Source organism: Pongo abelii, chromosome 21, assembly GCF_028885655.2.
Source record: "Pongo abelii isolate AG06213 chromosome 21, NHGRI_mPonAbe1-v2.0_pri, whole genome shotgun sequence".
Classification (NCBI taxonomy): Eukaryota; Metazoa; Chordata; class Mammalia; order Primates; family Hominidae; genus Pongo; species Pongo abelii.
In genome coordinates, this window is record NC_072006.2 from 46360006 (window position 1) to 46373781 (window position 13776).

Consider the following 13776-nt stretch of genomic DNA (forward strand, 5'->3'; position numbering starts at 1 on the left):
ACTGAATGCACGCATGCTGTGTGCCTGTTCCCACGCTGCATCTGAGTAAAGAGACCCTCCTTGGCTTCCAAAAACCCACACAGTCCCCAAAGAGAAAACATTCTAACCACAAGACTCCTTAGCAAAGGAGATAAAAGGAAATGTACTGCTCAATTGGGGCTCCTCTGAGGATTCGCCAAGAGCGAGTACAGAAAACTTCCTAACCTTAAAAGAACTTTGAGTTCATTTAAGTCCCACCTACACAGCATGCAGATCGACTGCAAACCAGCACTGGGCCTGCCTCCATCTGTCTGTGAGCAATGGGAAAGAGGTTTGCATCCAAAACGCATTTATCTCGCTCTGCACTCATGCATCTGTTACTTACTGGGGACCCAGATACGATATTTATTTCCAGGCTGGTAATTTATAACAGATTTAAGTGGCCAATACATTTTCGGGTGTGCAAACAAACCTGCCAGCGGGATGGTTCAGACAGTAACAGACCACGGCCTCTGGAGGCAGAGACAGGGCAGGCCCCATTCAGCTCATTATCCCAGTGGAGTTATTTTAATGAATCGTCAAGATCCAATTGTAGAGAAATGATTCTAGCATGGGCAGTTAGCTCTTTAGAGAGCCAGGAAGGATTGTGGCTGAGTGAGTTGGAGACCAGGGTGATGGAGTGAGGACCTAGTTAGCTGTCTGGAGTACTGTTTTGCCAGGAATCCCTATAGAGACCCCAGGAATTTTATCTTTGCTGGAGTATATAGTTGGTTCACAATTAATGGAGTTCCTCCACTCTTCACTCTACAGTGGTAACTGTGCAAGGAGTTGCTTGTGGTTGGCTATCTTCCCTTTGTCTGTCCATTTCCCCTTTTTCCTTCCATGGTCTGCTCTGTATGGATCGCACCATGGGCTCCTATGCTTTCTGCTTCAAATTGGGTTTAGTTAATGGGAAACAAAAGCAGGAGCTCAGAGGCCAGGAGGAGGTTGGGGCATATGTTCTTCTAGGTTCCTCCCTGCCAGGTCACCCTGTCTTGCTTGACCTTGTCACTCAATTAAGGGCTTCAGTTCTTGAAGGGCAGCCCTCTCTTATAGCTACTCTCTTCCCTTATCTGGGTCTAGGGCTGGTAAGGACTCCCTGCTCTTGTTAGCCTAGTGATACTGCACCCTCCCCTACTGGTTTCTCTTAATCCTGTTCACATCCTTATTAAACTTTCCCTGGGTACCCACTTTGAGGAAGCCTATGTTTCCTTTTGGGATCATGACAGATACTTTATATAAGTAATTGCACACTTGTAGGGTGGCACCACTATGTCATTTTATAGATATCAGAATGAGTAAGTAATTTACCCAAGATCATAAAGCTAGCAATCAAAAAGGCCTGGATTCAACAGCCAGGCCTTCAGCAAAGACCAGATCCATGACTTCATTGGCCCTGGATTCTAACCACTGAGATTGAGCCTGGAGTTCCATATCCCATAATAAGACAGCATGAACAGAGGCCATTTTCCCTGTCTGCCTAACCTGTTCTTACAGACAGAAGAAGGAGGTCGTGGTATGTCCTAAGTGGGCAGAGAATTGATGATCAGTTGTGTGACCTTGGACAGTGCTCTTAACCTAGAGCTCTGGTTTCCTGTCTTTAAAGGCTTGAAACATGCCTTGCAATGATAAAACAGGAAATGAATCAGAGGCATAATTAGCAGTGGTGTTGTAGAGATTAACTTGCATTTAAAGCAATTTCATTTGTTGCCTATAAAATACCAAAGTGTATCTTGGCCCTGACTGTAGTCAGATGCTCATTCAACTTTGGATTGAGTGCCTATCTAGGAAAATGACTTTTGTTGGGGGATTCTAGTCAAATGATGAATGCCAGACACAGAAACTCAGGCATGCCAGACCCTGTGTGGGCTGTGGTCCTTAGGGTCATATCCACGCAGCCATAGACAAGGTCGAGGAGAAATGGAAGGAATCAATTCAACCTGCATCAATATATGCTGACTCGGTCCTTGCTGTGTGTTGGCTACAAGGCGGTGTCTGGGAGTGGGTGGGGAGGGGAAGGAGAAAGAGTGCTAAACTGGGAGCCATTCAGGTCTGGTTCCCATCCCGGTTCTGCCACTGACCAGCTGCATGGCCTGGGACATATTTGTAATTTCTCTAAACCTCAGCCCTCCCCATCTGGAGAATGGGAATGATAACACCTACCTTGAAGGGTTGTTAAGAAGTTTTGATAAGCTGACTTACTTAAGCCACCCATCATAGGACCCAAGAGTGACTCATTAAGAGCCAGTCGGTGTTGTCATTGCTCACTGCGATTATTAAAGACAGCAGAGTATGGTGGGAGAGGTATTCTTGACTCAAATTTCTGCTCCCTCCTCCCCTACCTCCTGGCAGTATAATCCTGGACAAGTTATATAATCTTAAGAGACTCGCTTACTCATCTGGAAATGGGTAGTAATGGTACTTACCTTGTGAAGTTGTGATACTAGTTAAAGTGATGTTGGTACATGAAAGGTGATCAGTAATTCTTAGGTTACTATAAACCCTTCTTGCCTGGCTGGCTGTAAGTCATCTTTCAAGGCAGAACTGAGACATCACCTCCTCCAGGGAGCCTTCACTGGCTACTTCCCTTTCCCACCAATTTGAAGCTTTGATTTTCCTTTATAGTCCCACAGCCCCTGCTCTGTGAAGGTCTATTTTCTTATCTGACTCCCTCACCTGATTTGAGTCCCTGTTAGGTCAGAGACCAGGTCTTAAAAGTCAGTGTTTCCCATACACCGTGGAGGGTCTTCTCTGTGTTTGTGAACTGAATATTGGATGTATGAGGGAAAGGCTGCTGGCATGAGGGATGCATGCTCAGAGTGCCTTGCTCTGGGCTGGAGAAAAGCTATTCAGAACTGGCTGTCTCCTGTGAACTTTCCTGGAAGGGCCATGGTGGCAGAGACGGTGTTCATCTTCAACTCCACTGAAGTTGCAGCCCCAGTTCTTGGCCGTGTAGTAGGCTCTTTGTTAATTAGGGTGTAGTTAGGGAAATAGAAACCAGTCTATGTGTTTCAGACAGAGGCAATTCAGTACAGGGAGTTGGTTACACAAGTGATGGAGGAGCCAAGATGCCAAACAGAGAACAGTGGGGCAACCCAGAGATCAGGGACAGGAGGAGGCTGCAACCAACCCTTAGAACTAGTGGGAGAACAGGAGAGGGAGAAATAACTAGAGTCCAGAGTCCAGAGTCCAGAAATAACCAGAAATAACCAGAGCCCCAGCGGGCTGACTGGCAGGAGATTGGACTATGGCAGGCCTGCTTGAGGAAAGATGGAGCCACAGACAGGGTACAGCCACTGCTGGAGCTGCTGCCCAAGGAAGGGAGTGAGATGGAGAATACATTGCCCTTCCATCATCCTCCAGTGTCTGTCTGTCTGTCTGTCTCTCTCTCTCTCTCTCTCTCTCTCTCACACACACACACACACACACACACACACACACACACACACACACCCTGCAATGCAAGGCAGAACAGGGAAGGACACCAAATAGATCTGAGGGCAAGCAGTCAAATGACCAATACAAGGCTCAATAAGTATTTGTTGAGTTAATAACTCACCTGGCTTAGTCTAGATTAAGGGGGAATTCACAAACTGCACCACCACACTTTATAGCCTATCTATAAATACATTTGAGAGTCTAGGGGACCAGTGTGAATCTCTGTGCCATTCTTCAAGACCCATGGACTGTGAGCTGAGGTCCTGAGATGCATGGCTTGAATCAGTCACATTGGGTTGTCTTTCTGACCCCAGCGGCCATGCTCTTGCTTAGCAAATTCTCTCACTTCCATGCATACCCTTCTTGGCTCTTGTTTGAGTTTAGTCCCTTCCTCAGTCATCTCTGGAATACTGAAGCAGCCTCTTTCCTTATTGGTTGTAGTTGTCTTCATTCCAGAATTTCTTCCTTCTGATCTATCTTATCTTTGGTAGCAGATAAATCATCCCAAAGCTCAGTTCTGAGCTTGTCACCTCCTTGATAAAAAATTTTTAATAGCTTCCTCTTGTCTATGGGATAAAGTCCCACTTCCTAAGTCTGAGCATTTAATCGTCACTGATGTAGCCCCAACAGTATTTTCCACTATTCCTGTTACATATTCTCTGCTCCCCTCAAATGGAGCTGCTATGTGTCTTCTTGCCAGTTGCTCCATCTTGGCTTGTGCTATTCTCTCTAACCAGAGGCCCCTCTTCCCTCTCTTTGATTTTAAATCATACCTGTGCTTGAAGCTTTGGTTCACATCATATTTTGCATTCCTGATGGGAGAAGTGATATTTTTCCCTACTTCTGAATCTCTGCAGCATGTTATCTGTACTTATGACACTTACCACTTTCTACTTTGCCCTGGAATTATTGGTGTGTGTGTTATCTCCCTGCTAAGGTTTTAAAGGGTAGAGGCCATGGTATTTTTAGCATTATGGTTCCCATAGCATCTAGTATACATTTTACAGTAGGCACTTTAAAATTTTTGTGCCATAAGTGGTCATGCGTTTATGTGAATGAATGAATGGATCAACAGACATATATACAAATGAATAAATGGGGTGAATGAGTAAGACTAACAGTTGTCCTGAGGCCCCATAGAGCAGGCTACTACAGCCAGCCTGAAAGTGGATGCAGTGTTAGATGGACAGTCAACTTGGGTTACACTAGTTCTACATATCAGGGAGGATCCAGACTGCTCTGGAAGGGCCACCTTCTGGAGGAGAGTTTGGGGTAAACCGCAGATCTTGAGCCTGCAAAAGCCAGCCCCAGCCCCCAGCCCCATTAAGACACTCACGTCAATGTAGTTGGCATTGATGTAGTCAGAGTGTGGGTCTCCATCCAGCACCAACAGCCTCACCCGGGAATGGTCGTCTGCAGAGAGAGCAGAAATCAAGGGGATGGTTGATAAGAGGCCTCAGGGAGAGGAGGCAGCTATTTCCTCCTTTAGAGCTACTGTTTATTAATGACTGCATATCAGGCATTGTTCTACTCTCATTTAACTCTCAACACTACCCTCAGTTACTGTTCCTATTTATAGATGAGGAAGTGGAGGCTCAGGGAGGTAAGCACTTCTCATTTTTCTACCTTCCCTTCTGATTTTGTCATTACCTAACTGGATTAGTCACATGTTTCTTTAAGTCTTAGTGATCTAATCATTAAAACAGGGATGGAAATACCTGCTTTATAGGACAATGTGAGAGACCATATAAAAACACTCAGGACAGAAGAGTGTTGCATCTGGATTAATAAACTCCATTTTCATGTTGTTTAAAAACAGCAAGTTTACCTATCTTCCACACATGCACAAATTGCTTTTCATTTGCCCCTTGGAGTATTGTTGCAGATAGATTGTCAGCCATATGTTGTTATCAATGCTATCATTAAAGTGAGGCTGACTAAATCATTATAAAAGAGGTCATCAATAACTAAAAATTGTGTTATGGAGGATACCTTTTCAAACACAATCTAGACATAAACAAGATTTGCAGGCTTTTTTTTGATAGGATGCTTACTTCAACTAACACCAAATAAAAACCATTAAAAGAAAACTAGTACAGCAGAAGAATCAGGATAATCCTTTACAATTAATTAAGTGAGCTCTGACACGCTAATAGACACACACAAGTGGAACATTGGTTGGGTCTGGTTGGGAGGAGGGACCTTGGTTTGCTATCCAGGTCACTGTGCACATATCATTGTGCAGTCACTGCATCCTAATTCACCTTCCTCTAGGGCAGGAATGGGGTCCCTAAGAAGCGGGCTGGAGAGCTCTGGACATCCCCCAAGGGTTTTCTGGGAGTCACGGAGGTCAGGTCAGCTTATCCTCTTAGAATTATACAGCATTCTGCAGTTTACAAGGCACATTTATTGCAACTAACCAAAACACCCTTGAGGACTGGGACATTATGCCTTATTCCCTGTTCCATCCCCTGCACCTTTAAAAGGTCCTGACATACAGCAGGTACTCAGTCATACATGGAAAAGGTATAATTGGATGACCTCATTGGGTTCTCACAGTGACCCTATGGGAGAGAAGTAGGACGGGTTCTGTTAGCCCTTGTTATAAATGAGGAAACTGAGGCTCCAGAAAGCCTGACTGGCCACATGGCCAGTGAATGGTAGAGCACAGAGGAGTGAAGTTCTCTTAACTCTGAGTTCAGTCACTCCTGCTTCCAAAGGGGGTGTAAGCACAATGTTAGAAACCACTTCAAATATACCCAGCAGAGGGAATTAACTACCAAGAAGTGGTTGCCTGTTGAGCAGCCCGATAGAAGAGAGTGGAGAAACTCAGAGATAAGCAGCAACAAGGAGACACTGCCTGCCCTTGGGCTGAAGGGACGGAGGGAGGTGGTGGAGTTAGCAGTGCTCAGGAGCTGGGGCCACCTGCTGGAACCTGAAGCCACAGTGTGATTCTAGTAGGAGCTGGAGACAAGGAGGTGCTTCCCTTGCTGCTAAGGAAGGCAACTGTAGTGGTAATACCCTGGCTTCTCCCTTTCTCCTTCTATCCAATCTCCCAGTGCATGTCATTGGCCAAACCTAAATAGCTGACAGGAGAGCCTGAGAAATGCAACCTACAGGGGTAAGTTACCTGCCATACACAGTAGAGTGGGAGAAGGTAAGGAATGGGTCCTATTATGGACAAACAGGCCTAGGGCTGGTATAAGATACACCCCATATCTATCCATTCATTTAAGAATCATTCATTGAGTATCTGCCATGTGGCAAGCAGGCACTGTGCTAGACAGCGAGTTATACTAAATGCCACTTTTCTTACTCATTCAGTAGAAGCAACTAGAGGGAGCAGGTGGGTGGTCTAAGCAATCCCTTTGGGTGGGTGGGAGAGTGGAGTGTGACATGGGGGAGGAGTTTGAAGTTAACCTTTATTGAATTCATGGTAGGTACCAGAAACTTTATATGCATTATCTCATTCAATCATTTATGCCTCAAAATAGCTGTATAGGTTATTATAAGGATACCAGAATGATATGGTATTATGAGTCTTCCCATTTTATAGATGAAGACACTGAGGCTCAGAAAGATTAAGCAAGCTTCTGAAGTTACGCATCATGTGAATGGCAGAGATGATAGGACTTCTCAGTTAGGTTTATCTGACCCTGAAACCCTACTCTGCCCACATAACTTGCTGTCCCAGAGTCTCAGCCATCTCACAGGCACTACAGCTGGAGTCTGTGCGAACAGCTGGTCCCCAGTTCCTGCAGGATTCTAGCCCCAGAGAGGACTTCCTGGGGGACAGCCCATCCAGTAGGCTGGAATTCAGATAAAGTCTGGCACCTGACTCTCAGCCCAGTGCATCAAGCCTGTTACCAGCAGTTCCAGAAGCTGTAGGCCTTAAAAAAGTGAAAATGCACATTGTGTTTTCACTCAGTGGTCTCATTATGACTTATTGATTCAGAAATCTCCTTCATTTGTTGAGTTATGCCTGCCCCTGGGGCCCATAGCACTGGAAACAGAGGTTGTGGTTTAAAATGTTGAAAGGGAATTTTTAAAATATAAAATGAAGTTGAAAAACTGGAAAGCAAAAATGATTAAAAACAAAACAAAAAGAAACGAACTTATTTATTCTAGTTAAGTTAAGGTGGCTAGATGAAAGTGATCTCTAGCCACCGGATGATGGTGTTTGACAACGTCTCTCCTTCATTTATTAAGAATGTGTTTACTGCACACCTACTATGTGCCAGGCTAGTTGAAGGGATTAAGAAAGTGCTATCAAATGTGATACTCATGTTTAAGGAGTTTGTCAATTTAGTGGAGACAGACTGTATGCAGAAGCAAAACTTCCAAATCTAGAAGATAGGGAATAGAGGGCTTTGTGTAGTGACATGTGAATGAGGAATTAAAAATGAGTAAGGTTTGGCCAGTGCACAATGAGGAAGTCTTTCCATCAGAGGGAATGGCTAGAGTGAAGGCAGATATCCTGAAAAAAGCAAGCACGGCGGGGGAGCTGCAAGGGTCTCCTGTCCTGGGAAAACAGAGTGTGAGGGCAACAGCGATGGGAGGGGAGAAAGAGGAGGCAGCAGTGGGGGTTTCATTTCAGAAGGCTTTCCATGCCCTATGAAGCCACGAAGACCCAAGGAATCATGCTGGGCTCTGCAGGGCAGCCTAATACAGTGTTTCTTTTCTGGGACAGTGGAAAGGTGCTTTATTATGATGTAACCAAAATTCATGCCTACACAGCTAACTTATGTCAAGTGAGATAAACTTTTAATATAAGATGTGAGATGTGGAGCTGTGATCAGATTTGGCTTCAAATCTTAGCTCCATCACCTAGCAAGTCAATTGATCTCTCTTAGCTTTGGTTTCCTTAGCAAAATGGAGCCAATACTATATGGCATGAGAGGATTAAATGAGAAAACATAGGTGTGAAAAGTGCTAGCACATTAAGAAATGAGAGGATAAGCCACAGACTGGGAGAAAATATTTGCCAAACACGTATCTCAGAAAGCACTTGTATCAAAAATACACAACGAACTCTTAAAACTCAGTAAGAAAGCAAATGACCTGATTGAAAAATGGGAGAAAGATCTGAACAGACACCTAATCAAGGAAAATATACAGATGGCAAATAAGCATATGAAAAGATGCTTAACATCATGTGTTATTAAGAAATTGCAAATTAAAACAAGATACCACTACATACATATTAGGATGGCCAAAATCCAAAACACTGACAACACCACAGGCTGGGGAGGATGTGGCACAGCAAGACCTGTCATTCATTGCTGGTGGGAATGCAAAATGGTACAGCCACTTTGGAAGACAGTTTGACAGTTTCTTGCAAAACTAAACACACACTTACCATACTATATCCAGCAATTGCACTTCTTGGTATTTACCCAAATGAGGTGAAAACTTATGTCCACAGGAAAACCTGCACATGGATGTTTATAGCAGCTTTACTTAAAACTGCAAAAACTTGGAGGCAACCAATATGTCCTTCAATAGGTGAATGGATAAACAAATTGTGGTGCAGACGGTCCCTCACTTGGGATGATTAGACTTAGGATTTTTTGACTTTATGATAGTTCCAAAGCAACATGCATTCAGTAGAAACCTTAATTTGAGTACACATATAACCATTCTGTTTTTAATTTTTGGTACAGTGTTCAATCAACTCCCTGACGTATTCTACACTTTATTATAAAATGCACTTTGTATTAGATGATTTTGCCCAACTATAGGCTAATATAAGTGTTCTGAGCATGTTTAACGTAGGCTAGGCTAAGCTATGACGTTTGGCAGGTTAGGTATATTAAATGCATTTTTGACTTTTATGATATTTTAAACTTATGGGTTTATGGGGATATGACCTCACTGTAAATCAAGGAGCATTCATTAGATACCCACACAATGGCATATGGTTCAGTGAGAAGCAGAAATGAGTTATCAAGCCACAACAGACATGGAGGAAACTTAAATGAATATTGCTAAGTGAAAGAAGCCAATCAGAGAAGGCTACATACTGTATGATTCTGACTATATGACATTCTGGAAAAAGATAAAACTCTAGACACAGGAAAAAGATCAGTATATTCCAGGGGCTTGGGAGGAGGGAAGGATGAATAGGTGAAGCATAGAGGATGTTTAAGGCAGTGAAACTATTCTATACAATAGTGCAATAGTAGACATATGTCATTGTACATTTGTCAAATCCTATAGAACTGTACAACATAAAAAGCAAACCTGAATAAACTATGGACTTTAGCTAATAATAATAAATCAATATTAGTTAATTGTAATGAATGTACCACACTAATGCAAGATGTTAATAATAGGGGAAACAGTATGTAGGTGGGAGGGAGTACATGGGAATGATGTACTTTCTGCTCAACTTTTCTGTAAACCTAAAACTGCTCTAAAGAAAAATGCTAGGACAATGCCTGGTACACAGCAGGTGCTTAATAAATGATGGTTTCAGGGCTGAATATGAGGCAGGCAGTGAGCTAATAGCTGAGAAACTTAGAAACTTGGTGCTCTCCACTTGCCCTCTGTACCAAATACAGATCCATCTATCTGCAGAGGCAAAGAACTATTGTGTGTGTTCACTAAAGGGTGGAATTCAGCTGTAGGTCCACCAGAAAGGCATTGCAAGGAGTGGCAGTGTCCTCATGGTTTATTTATTCCTTTTGGGAGATGCTAATATTATTCTGTGTCCCCTTCTTCTTCTAACTTTATATAATTAGAAGGATAAAAAATTGTGTTTACCCACATGCACATGGAGAAAGATGGCGTGGCAGGCGATGTGAAGGCGTTTATACGAGGTAATTTACAAGCAGCCCAGAATGTTCATTATGCTCTATCTACATTTTGCAAGCTTGAAAAACAGCTAATTTGGTACTCCTTGTTTGATATTCAAGACAAGGAGAGGAGTTAAGAAGAGTCATGTGGAGGAGAAGCAAACTCCTCAATGAGGCGAGAGGAAGGTGCAGGTGCCTGGCTCCCCCGGCTCTCAGTTGAGGTGAGAGATGGGCAAGAGCTGGCTGTGGTGAGGAGGGAGCTGGTGGCAGAAGGTAGAAGGGAGACATGGTACCAAGACACATAAATTCAAAGAGCTCCCTTTAACACAAGTCTAGGGGGAACATCATCACTCAGTTTGCAATCAATCTGCTGTTCCTTGCTTGAGGTCAAAGACCAGTAGTATGCTGGTAAATGTTTAACATACAGCTCCCTGTGGGAAAAAAAGGCCATGATCAGTAATGTCTGCTGATTTCTGTGATATAAATACTCCCACCATGACTGATTTCAAGCTGCCAACATAGCATCAACCACCTCACAAAATTCCTGAAAATTTAACAATCTGCTTTTGCAAGCTGGTATGAATCAGCTACAGAACACCACTGACAGAGGACAAAGCCTAGCACACCCCGCAATGTCTTGCATGATCTGATGGTTTGGGACCTACTTCTCTCTCCAGCTTCACATACTGCTCTGATAACTGTGGTCTTCTTTCAGTTGCTCAAATGCACTGTGTTCACTCCGACCACAGGGCCTTTGCATATTCAAAGAACACCTCCATCCAAGCTGGCAGTTGCGCCTGGATCCTGGGCTCAAATTCTTCCTCTCCTCATAGCTGACCCCTCATGACACCTGTAGACCCAGCCTACCCCTTCCAAAGACTGGCAGCCAATTCTTGCCTTTAGCAGAAGGGAGGTTATGGATTGGGTGGGGTCTGAAGGCAGACCTGAGGCTTGTCACACCCTAACCATATCACCTGGGGCAGGTTACCACCTCCCCTGAGCCTTTATTTACCCAGCTATAACTTCCAAATCGTATATATCTGTGCAGACTTGCTGCAAGGATTAAAAGATGTAAAATATGAACCCACCTGGTATGTTGTAAGAAATTAACACAACTATATAAATTCAGTTTTGTTTTTATTCTAGACCTGGGCCAATGGCATCAGCAGCACCTGGGAACTTGTTTGAAATGGAAATTCTTGGGTCCCAGCCAAGACTCACTGAATCAGAAACTGTGGGGTGGGGCCCAGAAATATGCATTTCAATATGCCCTCCAGGTGATTCTGATACATGTTCAGGTTTGAGTATACAGACCAATGTTTAGTGATTTAGCATAGAGGTGTTCTGGTTATTCACTTCAATCTGTCTTGGGAAAGACCAGAAGATCTTACTGGAAATGGGCCATAAGACTAGAGACTCACCTTGTGCCAGGTGGTGGGATACAGAAATTTAGCTGTGTGGAAAGTGTAAGATGTTCCAGGCACTTATCAAATGCCATGGGGATGCCATGCCATTTGATTCTCATAGTAACCCTGTGAGGTCTATATCATCATCCCATTTCATGAATGAGAAATTCAAGGCTCCAAAAAGTTTAATAACTCAGGAGAAGGTATAGGGATGAGGGCTTCTTTAGAGAGTTGTAGGGTCCTCACTCCTCCTGGAACGCTGAGATCCATGACCTTCATACCCTTCTATGCCACACTTCTCCAGCTTCCACTTTCCTCCAAGTTCTCAGTCTCTAACATTGGTCCTCATCCCACTAAGGTCTTATGCCCACCCCAGAGAGAGGGTTCACTTTCCTCTTTCATACAATTCTAACTCTCAGAACAAACCACAACTCCTCCTTTCTCCCTCCATCATCAAAGATAGCCCAGTAAACCTGTCATCTCAACCCACATCCACTTAAAGAGAGAATCACTTCAAAGAGGTGGGGCTGGGGAAAGAATATTATTTGGATACTTGATATTCTTTCTTCCTGTCTTCTGGGCACTACAGAGGGTAAAGAACAGTGCATTTTTTTTTTTTCAGAGAAAAGAGATTTGACTCATTACAATGAATTGTGGAGCTGAAAAACCATTTTCTACAAGTATTGGAAATGTTAATGCCATCATCTTGCAAAAGTGGATAAGGAGGAGGCAGGTAATTCTGCTGAGACTGCCTGGGTACCTCATTGAAGCTAAAGGTCTGCACATTCAATCTTGATTAAATTACCATTATCAAGAGAGGCTGGCTTGGGCATGATGCAGAGACCGCCCGACATTCTGTATACCTCCTTGTCCTGCCAGATCCATGCTGGCTGAAATTGGAAAACTCCCCTTTGTGGGGTCCTGGGAGGAGCTGCTCCAGTAGATGCAACCTTTGAGGGACTGAAGGGGACTGGAGTTGAGAGGGGCAAGCACCAAGAGAGGACCACCTGTGTCCTAAGGATGCCATCCAGGCACTGCCCCACTGAGGGGCCTTTCTGAAGGAAGGGAGGGAGGTTTCTTATTTGGATTTCTTCAAAAGAAGAACATGAGATATGTATTTGGATGCAAGTAGTTGGTGTGGGGGGTGATCCCAGGAAACACCAGGAGGGGAGTGGGAAGTGAGACAGAGAAAGAAGAAATCTAATAGGGGTGTGTCATTCAGCAAGTTGCCATTGTAGCAAGTTGAGGCTTAATTCGGCTGAGGAGCCTGGGAGTCATTCTAGCTAAGCAGAGAGGGAGCTGGGGTATGTATATACCCACTTCCATCAGTCATTAATTGAGGACAGGTTCTGGGGACATTTAATATTCTGGCTCTTTGGGTCTGCCCTGCAAGAAGGCAGAGAAGGCTCAAGTGGCCAGAAAAAGACCTTAGGAAAAGAAGCAAAGGTGCTGGCAATTTGAATTAGCACTAGCACACATGCAAGTAGTGAGTGTTTGGGGATATGGCAGGGTACCAATGGTTTCTGCACCACAAGGCATCTGTAGGACCCAGGCAATGGCTACCCTCAGAGATAGTGAAGAAGAATGGAGGCTGAGAGTCAGGAGCATTGAACAAGTCACCCACTCTGTCACCCCCAGCTCTGTCTCCCCAGGAATCAGCAGAGAAACCTGCTGTGAAAAAAGGCCTCTGGGTTTTGTTTTGAACCTGAGTTCCTCACTAGGAGTGAGGGTCTTCTCTGCACTCCATAGCCCCACCTCCTGGAAAAGATGGGCCTCTCTGAAGAGCTCATCTGCTCTGAAATTGGGCCTTAGCAACACATTCTCCCCCAAGAACATGGATGTGACTTGATGCAGAGAGGACTCTTTGGTAAGGAATATGTGCCACCCTGGCAGGCAAGAGACCACAGCTCTGGTCATGGCTGTTCTACAGACTTGCTGTGTGCCCTTGGGCAGGGCACAGTCCATCTCTGGGCTATCTCTTCTTGCCTGTGAACTCAAAAAGGCTACACTAACTCATCCAGACTTAAAAGTCTGTGACTTAAGGGGCCACACAAGATTCAGATTTAATAATCATTCAGCTCAATTTGGCCTCTCCATCCTGAGAGCTGCCCTAGAGC

The 13776-nt window shown here is 44.2% G+C and overlaps 1 protein-coding gene across 6 annotated transcripts in view; it reads right to left on the reverse strand.

The window, feature by feature from the left end:
- Window positions 1-13776, reverse strand: part of PTPRT (protein tyrosine phosphatase receptor type T) — a 1130568-nt gene that overhangs the window by 51459 nt on the left and 1065333 nt on the right. For all 6 annotated transcript variants that reach the window (XM_024238852.2, XM_063720525.1, XM_054542313.1 and 3 more), the window contains one exon: window positions 4793-4869. In XM_024238852.2, the coding sequence (XP_024094620.2) occupies window positions 4793-4869 (77 nt within the window). The remainder of the gene's footprint in view (window positions 1-4792; window positions 4870-13776) is intronic.